This window comes from Pempheris klunzingeri, chromosome 11 (assembly GCF_042242105.1).
Source record: "Pempheris klunzingeri isolate RE-2024b chromosome 11, fPemKlu1.hap1, whole genome shotgun sequence".
NCBI lineage: Eukaryota > Metazoa > Chordata > Actinopteri > Acropomatiformes > Pempheridae > Pempheris > Pempheris klunzingeri.
This window is the reverse complement of record NC_092022.1, coordinates 7530440-7550828: the sequence shown is the minus strand read 5'-3', so window position 1 is coordinate 7550828 and position 20389 is coordinate 7530440. Positions and strand designations below refer to the sequence as shown.

The following is a 20389-nucleotide window of genomic DNA, read 5'->3' as shown; positions in this document are numbered from 1 at the left end:
TATTCCTCATTTACTATTTATCTATTTTGATCTCTTTTTAATTTCAGGCCAGCTAGGTGTTGATGATGTGGGGAATCACTCTCATTTTTCTCTCCTTTGTCGCGGCCCAGGGGACATCAAGTGAAATTGTAAGTTACCAACTTCAAAATAAATTTGTTGTTTTTTTGTTGTTAGAATTTAAAGTCATTGAACTTATTTTAAACGATCCGTTTCTGGGGTTTCCCTGCAGAAAATGGAGTGTCGTGAAAGTCATGGTATGTTGACGTTTATTATCCTTACTCTGGCTGTGAACCTCCACTGTCAATAATACTGTATAATGTTGGTGGAAAAGATGACGCCACCATTCAAGCCTCTATAGGGTTTATCCAAAAATCCCAAAATGTACAGTTCAAAGCAGAGTCCAGCCTTTTAAGGTCATGGCCATTATTTCCTACTGTTAGATGTATTTTTAGCCTCCAGTTATTCCTCTTTTGTTTCATTTATATGCAGCCAGGATGACACAAGTGGAAATTAAATTACCACCAAAGAAAGACAGATGAATGTAAAGAGAAATTGATTTGCATTACAGTTTGATATTTTTTTTCATAGTCTGCTGAGTTTCAACACGTTTTATAACTCTGGAGTTCCAGATTCTAGTGAACATTATATGAATATAATGTTTTTACATTGAACAGTCTATAACAGAAAGTAGGTAGTAGTACAATAGGCTTCTCTTTTGAATTACCATCAATGAACATCTGATTAAATATCTATCTATCTGATATCTTGTCCCAGATTTCCCTCCTTCCGGTACTCCCTCTCCATCTTTCCTGGCCGACTTGAAAGTGCAGCTGGTCACGGTGGGAGGAACAGAAATGCTGAACATTAGCTGGGCAATCAACATCGATGGTAGGAGACAACACTTTGCATTATTTCCACATTTATTTCCTAAAACAACAGGTGTTGCTACACTTACAATATTTATCCAGTAACAGAGAAGTCTGGTTGATTTGACACTGCATGAGGCAGAAGATAAAAGCACATCTGAAGGCCAACGCCAGCCAACTTATATTTTAAACTCTATAAACCTTGACATGTTCTGTCTCTCTCCAGCCAGTATAAAATATCTGACGGACACTCGAGTCTGCATTTCGGGGGAAACGGATCGACACTGTGAATACAGCCCACGTCTGGCCGAGCTAAACCTCACAGGGTTATCAAAGCAGGTATCACAGACTAGAAGTGATCATAACACAGCATGACTTTGAAATGAAGGAAAGCCGAATGGTATGTGAGGTTGAAAAGATTACACTCAATGCAATGTTTGTCATCTTTTCAAACCTAGAAATGGTTTCATTATTTGGTAAAAGCAAGCTATGGCTTCTACAGCATCGAAGCTGCCAATCTCCCCTTGCCTCCTCTGGGGAGCGGCTTAGCCTACAAATTTACCAATATCAACGTACCTCGTCCAAAACCACGTAAGTTCATTTTTACATCCACCACTTTTTGTATACTCCACAATGCTGAAATAATGTTTTGCTCTATTAAAATTTTCACTCGAGTATTTATGGTTGGTTTGTCATCCACACTGTGGGGCATCCAAATATGTGATTGGTTCAAGATATGTCAGATATTTATGATGTGATAAGTAATAAAATGTTTAAACCTTCTCTGTTTTCTTATTAGCTGCTGAATCAAAAACTACTCAAGTTCCTGTAGGTGCGCAATTGTATTTCCTTGTACATGTTTGTATGTGCATATAATACTTTGTGACAAAAATGTTGAGTATTCTATCTTTAACAATTCCTTTTTCAATACTTCTTTCCAGTTGAGCCGATGACTTTAGGTAAGACTTCACACTTACTTATAGCACTGTCTTAACATACACATACACATTGAATGTCAATATAATTTCATGTAGTAAACAAGGAATGTGTGCCTGTGTTTGTATGTGCAGATTTCAGAGTTAAAAGTAATGAAGATGTACCTGCCAAGACCAATTTCTCTATAGTGGCCATTTTTGGAGGACTGGCTGGTTTGATGATCCTGACTTCCTGCTACATAACCTGTAAATGCAACACTTTTTAATCGTATATCTAGTGTGAGGAGCACCTACACACCAAAATTGTGGATGATGAATGTGAATAGATGCTGAACTTAATGCAGTCATTATACCTGGTGCTGGATTCAAGATTCAAAGATTCAAAGCGTTTATTGTCATGTGTACAGTGCAGAAACGGGTTTCCCTGTACAATGAAAATCTTACTTTGCCATCCACACTGAATGCCAAAGAGTAAAATAAAGAAGAGGATAGAATAAAATATAAAAACATATAAATATAAACTACTATTGCTAAATAAACTGCTATTGCTTGACATAAATATATTTACAAAATGTGCAACTTAACATAAAGTACAGTCAATGTGCAGATGAATGTGCAGATTAGAGGTAGTTGTGACTCCTATTGGCTGTTAAGGAGCCTGATGGCGGAGGGAAAGAAGGAGTTCCTGAGTCTGGACGTCCTGCATTAAATAATTTAATAATAATAAACTAATCTCTATTTGCCAATGCTTTCTTCACTCCCCAGATAAATACTGTGGAGTCAAGTTCGCCACATCATTGGGCTTCAAAAAGCTGCCTTCATCTCCCACTGTGCCCCTCCCTGTCCTTGTGGTGTACCCTGCTGAGAATTCATCCTTCCAGCAGGCTGTGGTGGCCCTGGCAGAGTTCCTCCAGCAACACGGCGGCTGCAGCGTGGCTGTCGACATGTGGCAGCAGGGGAAGATCGCAGAGCTGGGGCCAATGCGCTGGCTGGCACAACAGAGCAAGGCTGCAGACCGAGTGCTCATTGTCTGCCCGCAGGTAGAGATTGTTAGTTGTAGTCATCATGCATTTCTTGTTGTTTGAGCAGGAGTGATTTCAGCGATGATCATTTTTATTATATTGTTGGTAATATGTCACCTACTCACCATGACTCCTGTGTCTGTATCATCTCCTCTCTCCTCTCAGCCCTCTTCACAGCCCAGCCACTCTCCTCCCAACCACAACTTCCCAGAGCCCTCCGTCCCAGCTGCAGCTCATGACCTTTACCCCCTGATTCTCAACATGGTGGCAAGCCACGCAAAGAGTGCCAGTGCCTTGGCTAAGTTCTGGGTGGTGCAGCTGGGCAAGAAGGATGCCAAGAGGCCTAGTGAACTGGAGCTGGAACTGAGGGCCTGCAAGACTTTTTGTTTGATGGAGGACTTGAATGAGCTGTGCAGGAGCCTTCATCCTCAGAGGCAGGATGAGAATAAGATCTCACATCTGATCTTCAAACCCAGGACTGTTTATGATGAAAAGGGTGCAGTGAAGTTAAGGGAAGCTGTGGAAAAGCTAGTAGGACATCAGCCTTTGAGCATTTTCAGAGAGGTGGATCCATTGAAATCTGTGATCACCACTATTTGAACATCTGTAATGAAAATGTTTGGATTGATGGATAAAGAGGATTGGTCAGAATAGTTCATTAGTCAATAGCATACTCTTTCCCTTTACACTTGTTTTTTTTTTTGAATGCATTTATTTTTGCGGATGACATAGATCTGGGCTTATTTTAAATGCCAAAATACTATTGTGTACCCTGCAGGGTAGATGCATGTCTCTGTCATTATTTCATGTGTGGTTTGCAGCACTGCATACTGTAGCCTATCCATCTATTTTAATGATATAGAAGTTTTCCTTTTTTTGTTTTCTGTGGAAACATGCTCTGTTAGTGATTTGATCTGTTGTTATCATCATGTCGAGATTATAAACTGCTTCAAGGCGCAACAATGGAAGAAACAGGCCATACCCCAGTATTTTCCCTTGCGTTTCTGTGTGGTTTCCCCTTCCCCTGTCCTCCCCCATCTGTCTCTGAGTATCTGTTGGTGTGGGAGTTTGTATGACGCTCCCTCTCTCATTCTCCTGGCTCCTAGATACCTTCTCTACCTGCCATGAAACATGTCATTACTCTCCGCTATATCAACCCCCCGCCTACACTTAGTCAGATCGTTATCTCAGTTTCAGATGTAGTCACGTGTGTCAGGCCTCTCTAGTTTAGTGATTTGTTCTTAGTCTGGACCCCCAACCTGTCATTACCTGTCTTTCTTTTGTGCCTGTGCCTGTTGTGTCTGTGTCCTGTGCTTGGGTCTGTCTGTACACCATAACAAAGCATCTTTGTGTAATCATTCTTGTTTATTTTACGACATATTATTTGATGGGAAATACATCCATACATGTTAGGACTTGACAGCTTGTTTGTTTCCATACAGTAGGTTCTATTCATCCAAAAATTGAATGGTGGCCAGATGGCGTTTTCCAACACACCTGGTTCAAATGAATGGGTTTTTGTGGAGCGCGATGATGAGATGATCATTAGAATCAGTTTTGTTGGAGCAAGGAAGCGTGTTAAAATATTCACATTTTTAGAAATTGTTGCCATTTTTTAAAACACAATACTCCATCTCTAGAACTGTTACAACCAGTGGCATATGGTGACTAATATTATTCCACTTTCGATCGATATTGCTGTGAAACTGCCATTTCTGTATCAGTCTGGTGACTTTATATGACTCTTCTCTATTGTTATGCAACATCATAACAATTACTTATACTGTAGGTGCATTTGCAATTTGTAACTGCTGTTAAGCAAAAGTTAAATAATCAATAATCTTGCTTTAGCATTGAGAATCTGAGTAGAGAAAGTTTACATTTTTAGTTTTTCCCTCGATGTAGATCGAGGGAAAAAAGTCCTCAAGAAATGTAGATGTTCTTGGCTTAGTAAAATATTACAATATGACCTGTACCGCGGGTTTCATTTCATGGTTTCCTGTAATATTTGATGTAATGTTTGTGTGTCAGAAATACGTAAAAGGCCCGTATTTCTCATTCTTAAATCATCATTGCATTTGTCACAGTTTGCCTCGCACCGCCTGCACGAATCTCAGACAAGCGGCAAGAAGAAAAACTGTTACTATCAAATAGAATCCGCTGTTTTGTACCACGTGATCAAACGCGGAAGTGGAATCTGCCGCTGCCACAACTTTCCACTCACACGGAGGTCCTTGCTTTGTACTCGCCCTTTCAAACAATGCATTAGCACTACAAGGCCGCGACTCAGTATTTCTGACTTTTTAATCGACTGAATTTATGAGTTAGCATGACTCAAGCTGAGAAAGAGCAGGACAACGGGAAGGAGAAAGAAAAGGAGCGAGACAAGGAGAAAGAGAGGGAGCAACAGCGTGGGGTGAAAAGACCCATCGCTCCTCCGGCCATCCCGGAGCCCTTACAGGAGGTAAGAGGAGAAGTTCATGCTCCTGTTTCTACAATGTAGCTGTCACTGTCAGTCGTTGCCTGGATCTCCATAATTAAGCCTGTTTAGCTTTCACTGGCACAGTCAGCTCCTGTTCTGGACTGAGAGGTGCGTTAAATGACATATTTGAACTCCTCTGTTACCTGAAGTGGACACACTTCATTTAGTGGCTTATTCCCATTAGTTGTTAAACTGTTGAACTGTTTGATTTTTCCCAGCTAAGTGTGTAAGGTTCTGCCAAAGCCTCTTAACAAGTCGCAATAGCCCCAAAATGATATCTTCAGATACTTTATCTGGCCACCGACTGAGAATCTTAAGTGTTCAGTTCATTGATATGAAATGCAAGACAATCTTTATGAGAAATTCAGCACTAGACAAACATTAGAGATGCCTTATAAAATGCTTAAATGTTGGCAGGTTTAAAGCTCTCTCCATGATCTACTCTCTTGGAGGTCAACAGCTTTGATGTTTGTATAACCAGATCATGCACTATGCAGACATTCTGCTTCGTGGTTTGAGTTGAATCTAAATGCTACAGGATAAAATACTATTTCAGACATTAATGTGTGTCCAACATCGGCAGCAGTTTGGGGGAAGATCCAATGCGACTATGTCCCTGTGCACAGTCTAAGGGTCCACAGCGAAATGTTGGCTGGCCTGCACAGAGCCCTGATCTCCACCCCATTCAACACCTTTGGGATTAATCTCTGCAACCAAATTTTAAAATAATGTTGAAAGCCTTTACAGAAGAGTGGAGGCTGCTGTTTTTAAGTATTTAATGCCCATGTCCCATGTCATGCATTGAGATGTCCAGCAACCACATATGAGCATAATGCTCTTTTTGGCTATGCATTGTATTCCCTCTCCTGTTGTGCCTGACATGGCCTTGCTTGTGCTGATCATGTTAAAATAATAATAAAAAAAATATTCCTCTTTCACAGCAAATCCAGAGCAATTTTGTAGTCGTCATCCACCCTGGTTCAAGGTCACTCCGCATCGGCAGAGCAACGGACACCCTCCCAGTGACAATCCCACATGTGATCGCACGCAGACATAAGCAAAGTGGACAACCCAGATACGAAGACGCCTGGCTGCTGAGAGAGGGTCTCAATGTAAGTCACTCATGACCAGATGCACCTTTTATTCTGTGTGTTACTCCACTGCTCTCACTGTACACATTAATTCCTAAGATTTGTTTCATTTTTTTTGTTGCTTCTTCCTGCTCGACAGAAACCTGAGAGTAACGAGCAGAGGCAAAATGGACTTAAAATGGTCGACCAGGCCATCTGGTCCAAGAAGATGTCAAATGGAGTGCGAAGGACACCTGTGTCTGCTGAACAGGTGTGTGTTATGATGCCATGCTCACGGGAAAAAGAAAGTAAAATGACTTCATGTGCCAGTGAACTCCCATAAATTGCTGACATTTACAAACGCCTTTATTTGCTCTAAAATTGTTTTATGTAAGTGACATTTCTCCCCCTTGCAGCAGTAAAGAGGGTTGATTTTAAAGTATTATGAATGACTATAGTTACAGTGTCTAATATGTGTGTGTGTGTGTTCTAAGGCTAGAGCTTATAACTGTCAGATCCGTCCGGCAGTACTAGACAGCAGCTCCAGGGTGAAGTGGACCAACACAGCCCATCAACCTCCTTATCTGGTGGGAGAGGAGGTCAGTGCATTTGTCTGAGTTTATAGCTTTCATGAAATAAAACACTGAAAACTGCATTACCTAAACTCTTTGTCCGTTTTATCAATTTTTTCTGCATCTTGCTTTGTCTCGCTCTCTCTGTCGCCACCCTTCCATCCTGCCTCCATTCAGGCTCTTCACGTGAATCCATCTGACTGTTACAACATCCACTGGCCAATAGTCAGAGGTCAGCTTAACTTGCACGCCGGACCCGGAGGCTCTCTGACCGCCGTCCTGGCTGACCTCGAGACGATCTGGAGTCACATCATTCAAAAGCAGCTGGAGATTCCCCTCAAAGACTTAAAGGTAGGAGAAACCTGCTCAGCTCTTCATATCACTTATTTCTGTGCGGCCAATTACGCTGTAAACTAGAAAATAATGAATGTTAAAAGCCACTGAAATAAGACGGATGAAGAAAGGCTCATTGAGCGCATATGTTTTTTTTAATGTCATCAATTAAAAGGCACAACAGTAAGGAACATCTTCATCATTAAAAATGCAAGTACAAGATTAATGCCTGCAAAATCTTCAGCATTACCTAGAAGTATATGCAAAGGTAGGAGAATTTGTTGAAGTTGAAACATAAAGATGAATCTACAAGACTCTTGCAGCTCCAAATTTGAAGGGAAAACAAAAGTTTCACTCAGTTGATGAGATCAAACTACGCTAACAGTGGAAATGCTTTTCTGACACTAATGCTTTGCTTTTGTGACTGGTTGCCAGTATTACAGATGCATCCTATTGGTCCCAGACATCTACAACCGACAGCATGTCAAAGAAGTTGTCAACATGCTGCTGCTTAATATGGGCTTCTCAGGTATCACATGCATATATATTGAACAGGAATGGAATTGTACATGGGATATTCTGCCTTAGCTCATTCACTACAGGCTTAGAAACGTTCCATTCTGTCTGTCTTGCCATCAACTTACCCTCTGTGTGATTGTATGTGTGTATGTGAAGCGATCATCGTGCACCAGGAGTCTGTGTGCGCTACATTTGGCAGCGGGTTGAGCAGTGCTTGTGTCGTGGACGTGGGAGACCAGAAGACCAGTCTTTGCTGTGTTGAGGATGGAGTGTCCCACCGGAACTCCAGGTGGGGACGAAAACGACAATGTTTAATATATGTCTGTGAAACAGCACAACATTTATTGCAAAAAGTGTTTCAGGAAAGAAATTCCCACCGTGACCTTTTGAGAACTGTGCAGTGTTACATCGTATGTTCTATCTTGGACTTCGCAGGCTGTGTTTGGCGTACGGTGGCTCAGATGTGACCCGCACTTTCTTCTGGCTCCTGCAGAGGGCAGGCTTTCCCTACAGAGACTGTCAGCTGTCTGTCAGACTGGACTGTCAGCTCCTGCAGCATCTGAAGGAGACCTTCTGCCATCTAGATCAGGTGTGTGTTGGTCAGGGGATTTCTGTTTAGAGGCCATATTGGGGAACTGCAGCTTGTACGTTGATCAGCTTCCCTAAAGTGTTTGCACCCTTTTTTCTTACTAGTTCACCATAGTTGTTTTCACAGAGAGAGAAATCTGCAGTTATTCAAATTGGTTCCAAAATGTATCTTTCCTCTGCTCACTCTCAACAGGACATATCAGGACTACAAGATCATGAATTCCAGACACGTTTCCCAGAAGCCCCAGCCCTTCTCTTCCAGGTTCGACTTGGAGATGAGAAACTAGAGGTACTTAGTTCAAACAGTAATGAAATAAGATTGGTTCTGAAAAACCTTTTACATTATTCTGTCTCCAACTTGTGTCCTAGAATTACTTTTCATCTAAGCCTTTGTTTGTGTCCCTCTCCCTCATTTTTTCTGGCTTGTATGTGTGCATGCATACATTAGGCACCCATGGGTCTTTTCTACCCGACCACATTTGGCATCGTAGGTCAGAAAATGACATCACTCCCGTGCCGTTCCCAAGGCGACTCAGAGGATCCTCATGATGAACACTACCTGCTGGCCACACAGAGCAAACAGGACCAGGTAACACACTCGTACATAGACATGCACACACAACAAATTAAATCAACTTTCTTCAGATAGAAGCTCTGTAGCCATTTTTTGACTAGTCTCCCATTTTCTTCACCAGTCGTCCAAATCTGCTGCTGACCGGAAAGCTATTTCCAGGCCAGGTGGAGGTTTGGATGGTGAAATGAGCGGTCAGGGAGGGATGGGGGAACTCTCTGACCTGCCCAGGGGCTGTGGGAGTGGTGGTGGTGGAGGAGGGATGAAGGGCGAGATGGAGCTCGGGCCTTCCCAGGGAGAGTGCCTGATGGGAGCAGGAGAGGTGGAAGAGCCTCTGTCTGCTCACCTCTCCAGGAAGACTGCTATCATGAGCCAGTTTGAGAGCAAAGCACTGGGCCTGGATAAGGCCGTCCTACATAGCATCGACTGCTGTGGTAAGAACAATGAAATAGGGAGAAAATTTGTATCTTGTTTTATTTACAAGGAAGGGCGGGCAGATGTTTTGCATTGCTTACTTTCTTTTTTTTTTTTTTGCAGCTTCAGATGAAACCAAACGCAAAATGTACAGCTCCATCCTCGTAGTGGGAGGAGGACTCATGTTTCACAGTGCTCAAGAATTTCTGCTTCACCGCATCATCAACAAGATGCCGCCCTCATTCAGAAGGCTGGTAGACAATGTGGAAGTTATCACACGGCCAAAGGTAACCTGGGATATATTGCACATTGTCATAGAATAGGATACAGATCTGCAATGCATGCAAAGTAGCATCAGCGGCCCTCATTTTTAAATATTTTGATGTGTCTAAGGTTGGATGTTAATAAGATGAGAGCCAGACACACAGCACCTCTAATGTACTGTAAATTGATGTGCATGTGCTCTAGGACATGGACCCTCGGCTCATATCATGGAAGGGGGGAGCAGTGCTGGCGTGCCTGGACACCACTCAGGAGATGTGGATCCACCAGAGGGAGTGGCAGCGCTTTGGTGTCCGAATGCTCCGTGAGAGAGCTGCCTTTGTCTGGTGAAACCAAACTGATTTTACTTGAAGCTAACAGTGCGTCTACACAGGAGGTGTAGCAGCAGCAGCAGCAGCTTCACTGCTGTTTGTGTTAATAGTCTGTAAATACTGCAGTGTTTCTGGAAGTTCAGATCTGTGTAAATAAACTTGTTACGCTCAGATATGCAACAGTTGTATTTTATTGGAACAGACAAAATACACCGTTCTTGGAATTATGAACATATTGAATTTAAACACAAAGTTGCCTCCAGTGCAACTCAAACCCTGTAACTTAGTGGTTTTGCTGTTGCAGCTGAGTTAAAAACCATTCTCCACAACCTTTCAGACACAATCACTCTTTGCGTATTTAATATTTTATAATCTTTTCACATAATCAGTATTGAAGTACAGTCACATGTATGGCATCTCACTTTGAGTACTGCTCAGCTCCACATCATGGTGTGTCAATTTGTGTCATCACCACGTGACACCAATGGAACAAGACAAACTCTGCAGTAAAATGTTTTAACAGGGAAAACCTTTATTCCAACAGAAGGGTATAAAACAAAGACAACTGACATTATGGTTTCCCTGGAGGGATGATCTTAACAGATGTCATTGACACATCTCTATGAGATGGCGTGACAGGAAAGTGTAAGGGCAGAAGCAGGGAAAAGGGAAGAAATGATGCAGGTGGCTGCCGTATCGGCCATTCTGGCCCCTACATGTAGGATTTCCCAGAGAGGCGTCAAGAAACTGCTTGTAGCAGCGGCAGCTGATGAAGAGGGGCTTCAGCGCTGTGACGTCACCATCCTTCTTTAGGTTCTCAGCACACGGACACTGCACCAGGCCCCATGCCTACACATCCAGTGTAGGCGTTTACCTAAAGAGAAGTGAAGGTTATGCAATAGAGGTAGTGTTTTCTTCATGTCCAAATATCTGTTGGGCAGGTACGAGATAACAACAAGGGTTGATCAGATGGGAAATGCTTAATTCAGAAAAAAGCGTTCCTCACCTTCCTCATCCTCCTCCACCCATTGGTGGAGGGCTGGGACCTCCACCGTGAATTATTCTTCCCATCCGTCTTCTGCCACCAGGAGGACCAGGAGGGCTGCAAAAGCAAGAGAGGGAACAGTGGTGTAAAATGAGGCTAAAGAAAAATCTGAACAAAACGTAACTATTCTTTATTGTGGTTTTTGTCATTTTCCTGCTTGTATCACATATTCGAAGCTGCATAACACAAACTGTGTAAAACAACAAATAAATTACCGCTGTTTTGTGCAACAGCATAAGATCATGGTTAAACTCTGCAGCTCTAGACAAGGACTTTCTCTGGATTATGAACATTTTTAAAATGTTGTAGTTACCAGTTTAGGACAGAGGGACATGACTGTGCCCAAGGGACCTACCTTCTGCCATCACTGATGCGTGACAAACTGTCTTTTCCATCCTTTGTCATGTCAGGATGAATGATTGTCTTAAAACTGGTAGAGGACAAGGAAGATCAGAGTGAACAGGAGTGATACGTGGTGGTACAAAAACATGGTCCCTGTTTTTCTGAATTTAGTAAGCACAGGGCAGTCCCATCCACATCATTAGCACATACCAGTTAATGTTATGCTATAAACAGTATACCTGCTACATATCAGTATGCTAATGTTGCCATTGTTAGGATGCTATCATTGAAATATAACTCAAAAGCACTGCTTAGCACAGCCTCATTATTCCACCACCTTCCATCAGTTTTACAAGCAACAGATTAAGCACCTTTAGAAATCAGAAAAACACACAATACTTGATGAACATCATAAAAAAATTAAAATTAAATACAGAGAGCATTGTTTAAAAAGGTCAAACATTCATTGTAGATAATAAATATTTTGGTTTCCTTGATTCAGTGATAGCCCTGTGATTAACTGGTAACCAGACCAGAGTGTACCCGCCTCTCGCCCAGTGTCAGTTGGGATTGGCTCCAGCCCCCCACCCTAAAGGATAAGCAGTATGGACAATGGATGGATGGACGATTCAATGATTGGTTGTGTGTGACTGACTTACAACAGGCCGATAAACTCCACCGCTCCCCAGAAGAGATCGACCAGTAAGGACAGTCTCCATGGTGACTGGCTCCTGCTGTCCAAGACCTGACCTGATGGCAGACAGAGTAACTTCTAAGATTATTCACATTCAAAATCCAGATGATGTGTTTACTTTACTCCTCAGTTAGCCAGGCTCTTGGTGACCTCAGTCCCACTATAAATCTGAGGGCTAAGATTATCTTAGCTTTATGAGGCTTTTGATAAAGTGGGCCCATGTTTGCTACATCATCTAATGTTCATCATAGCGCACACAACGAACTACTGATCTTAATACTGAAAAATATGCTGAGCAATGCAGGAAGCACTAGTAGATACTCTCTTCTCGCTTGATTAACTCCACAGCTCTCACCTCTGCGCAGTTCCAGGCTAAGCTTGCTAACAAGCTAATTAGCCAATTTTAACCTAATGGTGCTAACACTGCACATTCCTGTTGAAGTGCTTGCACTAAAAATATTCGACAGAGAAAACATTATCAACAAAGGAGCTATACCCTCGTTCTGAAGATGAGAAAACTACTGAAAACATAAGACAAAGCACTCACCGTTGGACACGTACACCATCTTTTACAGAGTAACACCACCTCAGCTGTGTTTACGATTGGCGCTGCACTTCCGGTTCCGTTGTTGCGTCATTGTTAGCTGCGCATGTGCAGTAGCGGCTGTGCTGCTTTCTTTGGCAGCCTTTGAGTACATTACCGCCACCTACTGCTCTAGCTGATCGACCTACTCTGAAAGCCGTATTCTTTGTGTGTTGTAGACCACAAAACATCATTTTTTTGTAAATCTCCAGGGTCCCAGAGTGAAATGGTGGTTCAGGAACAAGTTTGTGGAACATAGAGACTCAAAAGCAACCAGCTTCATACTGCTAATCCTAACTGGATCCTAACATTTTTATTCTTATGAATAATTGCACCACTATTAATGATACTAATTATATTTGAGCATATCATCAATTAGGTTTTCAATTTGCATTTTGTATACAGCATACATCACATGGTATTTGTGTTTTTATTGCCATTACTTCTTAGAATAGAACATGTCAGATGATAATTTTTTTAGTGCTTGTTACTATGTCTAAAGGAATTTAACACAATTGGAGCAGAGCATGACTCTGTTATCATGTTTATCCTGAAAAATCCTAAAAATCAGACTTGCTGAGAAGGTTTTAACATACAAGGAATTCCACCAGTGGTGAATTGTAATGTGTTATACTGCAAGATGATTCTAATATATTTTCTACCCTCTTTGGTATAAATAGGATGTATAAAACTTTTAAAACATCACGAAGACCACAATCACACCAGTACATCTGATAGGCCTCCAATTTACAGAATAACATTGATTATGTACATTTTGATATACATAAACATGGAGTTTTTGAACAGATGACAGGGTGTTTGAATGGCACGCCAGTTTTTAACCCGTTAGATGACAGCACATGACCAGGGGAGAGTTTTATGTTACTAATACAAAGTACAGACAACTTTTATATTTGGCTTTTTTAATATGCAGCACAAAGATTACAGATGTTTTGTCTGATGTCCCTCTCCCATCCTTGCCACAGCAATGCACATGCAGGTAACGTGAAGTTTAGTCTATAAAAGCAAATGTAGCATGGGAGGGATTTGATTATTCAGATTCAATACCTTATAGTGGGCTCAAATATAGTAGTAAGTAGTGCTGGTGAATGTGCATTTTATTGTATCATTCTACATTTTATAAAAGTAAACAAATGCATTTTATCTGCACCATCCCATGAATTGCTGAAGGGATGCTTTGAAAATTGGAGCCTGGGTGTAGCTGAGATGAAATAATCAGGCAGCAACCACTGTGGCTGAGCATGATAGCCTCAAGAACTTCTTATTTCTTAAATCACCACCAAGACAAGTTAGAAGACACACATTATAGAGATCTACAATTAAGAACCTCTAATGTCTTGAGAATTAAACACTGACTGGGATTGTACTTGCTGCTTAGTTTCATATCTTATCCACCAGAGGTTTTTCCCCCCCCATAAGTTCAACATAAAAAAAAAACCAGATAAGGTGTAAAACAGCAGATATCTCCTCAGCAGGGCATTGGTCTATATGTTAGGAGGAAACTGTTTCAGTGTTATCATTCTTATTTGATCATCTGTATTGAATCGAGGGTTTGGCGTTGAAAAATATCATATACCGTTGAATATCAACATTATGGATGTTTTCAACTATTAAGGCTAATTCTCAACAGTACATTTGCTTGCAAAGCAAAAAAAAAAAAGCTTAAGAAAAGCTTTACTATTGCACCATGATGCATTCATGCAAAATAAATAATTTAAAATCAATGGGTAACTTAAGCTAGCTGCATTATGTGTGAAGGCCTTACACTGTTTCTTTTAACATGACCAATATGCATGTATTTGAAAAGCTGAGCTACGAGACCATCTTATTCCTTTTCACTTGTCTGGGATTCAGGTCCTGTGCTCTCTTCGCCGGGCATTTGCGTGCTGTACTCCTCTTCTCTGATGAGGGGTTCAGATATTGTTTTATCTTCCACAGGCTTTTGTGTGGCACACTCTTTGTCATATGTTTGTATTTCAGCTCTTGTGCTCTCTTCACTGGGGTTTTGAGAGTCACAGTCTGTGTCAGGTTCAGGTTTGGAGTTCTTTCCATCCAGCTTTTCTGTGTCAGTCTCGGTCTCTGGCTTCCGAGTGGCTGCTCCTCTAAAAATACCAGCTTTGTGAAGCTCGCGCCGAATAGTTTTTACTGACACAGCGTGAGAGAGGTGTCTGTTCAGCTCTGTGGTTATTTTTGAGGCTGTATATTCAGGATGTTCATCAACCATCCTGATAAGCGTCTGTCTGTCCTTTTCGGTGAGCTTTGACTTGCGCCCACTGTTCTTCTTGGCTGATGCTGTGCGTCCATGTTTGATGTACACAGTCATGACTCTGGAGACTGTTCCTCTCGCCACATTAAACAGCTGTGCAGTTTTTGTGACAGATGCACCCGACAGCCGCGCAGCAACTATCTGGCATCTTTCAAACTCTGTTAGGTCACTCATGCTGCTTTGAACACCCCTATCAAAGGGTCTCCTTTGGGGCCAACAGACAATCCCGGCTGATAGGCAGGCAGAAAGCTCTGTATTTGCTAGTTAGGTGCTCCTAAGCCCTCTGTCGTACGGCGTTCCATTACTTTTTAGACTGGAGCAGACATCCAGGGTAAGAGAAGATCTACTGGTGATGGGCTGTTGAGGCACACTGTCTCTAAATAGATGAAAGGGGGATAATAAAAACAAAAAGTTACAATCTTAAAAACATTACATGTGTTGGCACCAACACTCAACTTTATGCACAGGCATGCTAGCTGTATTTCAGTAACGTTATCAGGACTCACTCAGCCACCGTGAGGGAGCTAACATTACCTGAGGGGTTCAAAGAGCACCTACAGGAGCTGGACAACACAAAGCGAACACTTTACAGCACAGTACAAGCAGCTAAACACAACCAGAGAAGCTTATTAGCGGCAGTTTGGTTTTAGTTGACAGTCAAAGGCGTTCAATCAACTCGATGTTAAGGTTCAATTTCGATGCTGTGACGTTTATTTAGGCTAACCAGGTAACCTAGCCAGCTACCAGTTTAGCTAGCTTCCACCAACAGAGTACGTTATCAGAATGTAGTTTGATCATTTTAAAGCAACTTACAGGCAAATAAATACACACTAGCACGTGTATTGACTATGCGGGTTGTACTTACAACTAAAATTGTCTAAGGTATCAGTCAGTCCACCGACACTTGATCACCGAGCTGCTTGTTTCACCAGAGATAGCCGGTACTTCCGGTCAAGCGTTTCAGAATAAAAGCGTCATGACTGCAACTTCATGTTGCTCATTAAAAAAAAAAAAAAAAAAAGAACAGCAGTAAACACCAGTGCAACAAAATGCTCTTTATAATACGGTCTGTGGCACTATCCATATAAAGCATTTTCTAAAGTTTGGCTCTAATGTTGATTACACAGGGGCCAAACTAGTGTAAATTCTACCTAAAAATGACTTACTTAGAGTTAACCAAACTAGGGCTGCAACTAATGGCTATTTTCAGTAGCGTTTAATCTCCACCGGTGAAGGCAGTTTGTCATCAGCCATTCTGTTCATCTACTGCTGTTTCTGATGGTCATGACACAGACTGACAAAACAAATGAATTTCTCAGGGGGGCGACAGTGCAAACACAACTAGTGGTCAGAACAGCGATCCAATTCAGCAAAGAGAGGGAGTCTGGCAGAAGAGCATAGATGTATTTTCTCTTTATGTACAGTATGGATGCATTGGTGATGAAACAGGAAAGAGACAGCACATTTTTGTGAATTTAAATGAACAAAACAGGTCCACTTCAACACCATATCTTCGCTGCAAATGCAGCTGGTGCACCTGATACTCACATTCTTTGCACTGCCATTTTAAAAACATAAATAAATATTAATTAATCCCCAAAACTTTAATGTAAATATTCAGCAAGTGAGCAAAACTATGGGTTAAATGAAGGCATCCTGTGGCTTTATGCAAACATTAACCAGTCTAAATGTAACATAGAGTCTGACATACAGCACGTCAGACCATGTTACTCCTTGTCTTTGGTCTGGGACTCAGGTCTTTTGCTCTCTTCATCGAGATTCAGTGGGTCGACCTTTTGTGAGTCTGACGCTGGTTTCCCATTGGCAGCTCCTCCATTAGCACCAGCTTTGGTCCGTCTTGTCTGTGGATCGTGTGTACTGTTCTTCTTTGCTGGTGCAGTATGCCCGTGTTTGTTATACACACTCATGACTTTGAGGACAGTTCGACTTGATACACCACATAACTGGGCAGTTTTTCTGACTGACAGACCTGCGATTTGGGCTCCAACTATTTGGCCTCTGTCAAAGTCTGTTAACTCACTCATAGTGGAGGTGCAGGCGAAGCTGGCAGATGATCCCAACTGTCTGGCAAGCAGCTGCCTCTGTAGCTGTGATCCAGCTGAAGAAGTGTTTCATGTGGTGTTTCCCTTATTCCGTCCAATGAAGTGCAGAGTTCAGAGGGAGATCATTAGCGACAGTCTGTCCATGTCGGTCTATACATGGATGGAAAAAAGGGATAACGAGAGAAAACATGACTTAACATCTCAAACATCACATCATGACAGTGCTAACATTACCTGAGGCAGGTACCTCCCACTACAGGGGCTGGACAAACTAAATAATAAAACACTTAACAGCACAAGTACCACACATCAGCAGCTGAAACACATTTAGAGAAGCCCAGGAGCTTCACTTGGGTTTTTGTTGAAAGTCAAAGGTGTTCAATCAACTTGTCATGTAGGCTAACCAGGTAACAAGCTAACAGACTAGCTAGCTTCTATCAACAAAATACGTCTTCACGTTAAGATATTATGTTTTCAACACTATTAAAATACAAATGAATCAGATGCTGCTGTACTTTGACTATGTTGTATTGTACTTACAACTAGAAAAGTATAATGTAGTCAGTCTGTCCACCGTCATTTTAACACCGAGTTGTTTGTGTTTTACCGGGAAGTAAACCAGAACATCCGGTTGGAGCTTTTCAGAATAACAGCGTAATGACTGCTCCACAACACTCAGACCTGTTATGGGTTAATTAATACAGACATACCAAAGCAGACAGGTAGAAGATGTGATGTCAGTTCCACATGAAAAGTAATTTATTCCAAAGCAACTCAATGTAGACTGCATCTAAGGTTTATTTTTTATTATAACAATATTTTCAAAGATAAGAACAAGGAAATTTACAATGTCACAGCAGACACAAGGAGATATAAAAATAAATTCAGCTATGGTAGAGGAAGTATAAAAAAAGAAACAATATAATATATATAGGGGGAATATAAAACAATATGTTTTTTTAAAAAAAAGGAGATATCAGAAAGTATTGCACATTGTGAAGTGGGGTAAAAACAGTTGTGTTTTTATGGTTGAAATTACAAACTTGAGTTTGTATACTAAATATAAACTAAACTTCTCAGAGTGAAAAGTACAATATTTCCCTCTGAAAGTGTAGTGTTGTTGCTCATGTTGATAAAAAATGTCAGAAAATCTGTCAGGAAAACAAACTGATGTAAAATACTATTCTTGAGTGAATTACACAATAAATGTTGTGTTCTGTGGATAGTAAAGTCCAATTTATGTTTAATGAAAGAATCAGCAGTATTTTGTAATGATTCCTTGACATTTAGGAATAGTGTTTCCACCTTAGAGCCACCAGAGAGCAGCAGAGACAGTAGAATGATTTAAAAAAGAGAGGACTAACATATTTACAGTGCGTCTGGCTGCACTACCCTCTCATTAGCAAACCAACAATGATAATATACGACATCTTATTTTGATAGGGACCTCTCTGACCCCTTGAGGAGTCATTTAGGTTCCCAGACCTCCCTTTGGGAAAGACTAATGGCTTAAAAAGAAACAGCTCTACAACGTGGAAGGCTGAGCGTCTTTGAAGCAGCTTGTAACCACAGTTTTGTTCCTTTGCTGCTGCTTCTGATGGCCATGACCCCACACTGAAGGTCAAAGGTCAGAAGTTCAGACAAAACAGGGCTGCACTACTGAGGGCTGACCCATGCAGAGGGGTCAAAGTTTATCCCTAACAGTCAGGCCAACAGAGCAGTGATCCCACAAAGTAACACCAGGAGCAAGAGAGATGATCAGGAGAGCATTAATGAAGCGTATTTTTCCTCATTAATATGTGTATTTATATGAATTTGTCAAATCATTCAACTGACATTTAAAGTATAAACACAGTGAAATGAATTTGTGGCCTGCAGCTGGATAAATACCTTCTCTTCTTTCCATTATCTCTTTTTTAGCCTATGGTCAGCACTTCTTTTTCCCTCTTCAGTCCTTTTCCAAATTTTCTCTCTGAATCTACATCAGCTCCCCTCGTTCCTTTACCCCACATGATCAAGAATTTGCCCTCTTCAGACACACCCATGAACAGATACAGGAAGACGTGATGGACTGCAGCCAGTGTGCAGTTGTCAGCTTATTGTATATAATGACAGTAAAGCTCCACGGGGAAACACTTGCTGAAACACTGTGCTGTGTGGATTTCAATTCTTTTCTCTTTATCTTTTCACTTGGATCAAATGTCATTTACAAGCTTCAATGTTTTGTTTTGCAGTGTGTTAATGTGTGTAAGCAAAGAGTTGTTTTACTTGAAAGCTAAACGAAAAATCCACCCCACATTTTTCACAAAGTATGGTACTTTTATGTTGTTGTTTTTAAAATGTATTTATTAGTGTTTGCTTGTGCAACAAGTAGAAGAAGATGAATGATTTGACTCGATCCCCCTTTTTTTCCCTACATTTGAATGGCAGTATGATGACACGGACACATCCCTTAAAGATTACTGCCTTACAGGCCTCACAGTTTTGAAGTTGTCATGGGAATGACGAATAGGAAATTAGAGTGGGATGGAGAAACATTACAATGCTCCCCAAATACATAATGGACCATCTCTGTCTTTCACACACACACACACACACACACACACACAAACATCAGCCATGCTTGAATCAGAATCAGATTTATTCCTTCCATTGTTTTTTTTGTGTGTTTTTGAGATTACGTTTTGAACTGTGGAGAATTAAAGTAGAAAAATCAGTCAAATAATGAATATATAACTGAGCTCAGAGAGTTACTGATTCGATCATTATGTTGAAATGCCCACATTTTACTTTCCTTTCAAATATCTCACAAACAGATCAGTAACATAACACTTTCTTTATCTCACTGGAGTAAAAGAAATACTGAAAATATGTTTCTTTTACTAAAAAATACAGAAAACAACAAAAACCCCTCTGTAAATAAACGTGGACCAAACACAAGCATTCACTAGAATGATACATGGCAGAAAAATAATGAAAAAGTAAAAAAAAAGTGAAATCAAGATAAATACAACTACAAAATAGAAAATAAGCAACAACAACAAAATAAAGGCAGTCAGGGGAAACAATTACATTTCCTTCCTGCACATCGTTAGCACCTGTATGGAGAGCTATTTACCACAAACTCAAAGTTTGTTAAAATCTAGATTTGCATATAAGTTTTTGGTGCTTTTTGAAGCCAGGGGATCAATTTGAAGCATTACCGGTGAGTAATGAATTTCATTAAAGCTCCGACAAAGCTTAGCGAAGGGCTCTGAAAACAGTGCAGCGCCCATCTATGCAGTGAAATAGTGAGCGACATCGAGGTAAAATAAAACCCAGACTGTGGTTTCTGGTTGTTTCCTTAACTTATTTTGTGACTGTGGCGTTGTGATTGGCCCATTTGTTCCCCAACTGTTAATTAATCACTC

At 41.1% G+C, this 20389-nt stretch overlaps 3 protein-coding genes across 3 annotated transcripts; 2 read left to right on the top strand and 1 right to left on the bottom strand.

Annotated features, from left to right (window-relative positions):
- The first annotated feature begins 36 nt into the window (after positions 1 to 36).
- LOC139209979 (interleukin-17 receptor B) lies at positions 37 to 4658 on the top strand. The gene is made up of 8 exons (XM_070839920.1): positions 37 to 128; positions 230 to 254; positions 775 to 888; positions 1093 to 1205; positions 1325 to 1457; positions 1901 to 2047; positions 2567 to 2841; positions 2989 to 4658. The coding sequence occupies exons 1-8, from the start codon at positions 63 to 65 to the stop codon at positions 3421 to 3423; spliced, it is 1308 nt and encodes a 435-aa protein (XP_070696021.1). The 5' UTR covers positions 37 to 62; the 3' UTR covers positions 3424 to 4658.
- A 471-nt stretch (positions 4659 to 5129) lies between these two features.
- On the top strand, positions 5130 to 10132 carry actr8 (actin related protein 8). The gene is made up of 13 exons (XM_070840122.1): positions 5130 to 5287; positions 6247 to 6417; positions 6536 to 6646; positions 6870 to 6974; positions 7125 to 7298; positions 7716 to 7809; positions 7956 to 8088; positions 8235 to 8388; positions 8581 to 8676; positions 8836 to 8976; positions 9083 to 9392; positions 9496 to 9659; positions 9841 to 10132. The coding sequence occupies exons 1-13, from the start codon at positions 5153 to 5155 to the stop codon at positions 9982 to 9984; spliced, it is 1932 nt and encodes a 643-aa protein (XP_070696223.1). The 5' UTR covers positions 5130 to 5152; the 3' UTR covers positions 9985 to 10132.
- Positions 10133 to 10967: 835 nt separating this feature from the next.
- Positions 10968 to 12666, bottom strand: selenok (selenoprotein K). Its single transcript, XM_070840123.1, has 4 exons — positions 12594 to 12666; positions 12012 to 12102; positions 11366 to 11440; positions 10968 to 11067 (listed from the first exon to the last, which is right to left on the bottom strand). The coding sequence occupies exons 1-4, from the start codon at positions 12610 to 12612 to the stop codon at positions 10968 to 10970; spliced, it is 285 nt and encodes a 94-aa protein (XP_070696224.1). The 5' UTR covers positions 12613 to 12666.
- Between the last annotated feature and the right edge of the window lie 7723 nt (positions 12667 to 20389).

Excerpts from the sequence above, each read along its gene's own strand:
- LOC139209979 (XM_070839920.1), top strand. The coding sequence starts at position 63 with ATGATGTGGGGAATCACTCTCATTTTTCTCTCCTTTGTCGCGGCCCAG. Across the intron at positions 129-229 it reads AGGGGACATCAAGTGAAATT|AAAATGGAGTGTCGTGAAAG; the intron begins GTAAGTTACCAA and ends GTTTCCCTGCAG. Across the intron at positions 1,458-1,900 it reads CGTACCTCGTCCAAAACCAC|TAAACAAGGAATGTGTGCCT; the intron begins GTAAGTTCATTT and ends AATTTCATGTAG.
- actr8 (XM_070840122.1), top strand. The coding sequence starts at position 5,153 with ATGACTCAAGCTGAGAAAGAGCAGGACAACGGGAAGGAGAAAGAAAAG. Across the intron at positions 8,089-8,234 it reads GTGTCCCACCGGAACTCCAG|GCTGTGTTTGGCGTACGGTG; the intron begins GTGGGGACGAAA and ends TGGACTTCGCAG. Across the intron at positions 8,977-9,082 it reads CACAGAGCAAACAGGACCAG|TCGTCCAAATCTGCTGCTGA; the intron begins GTAACACACTCG and ends TTTCTTCACCAG.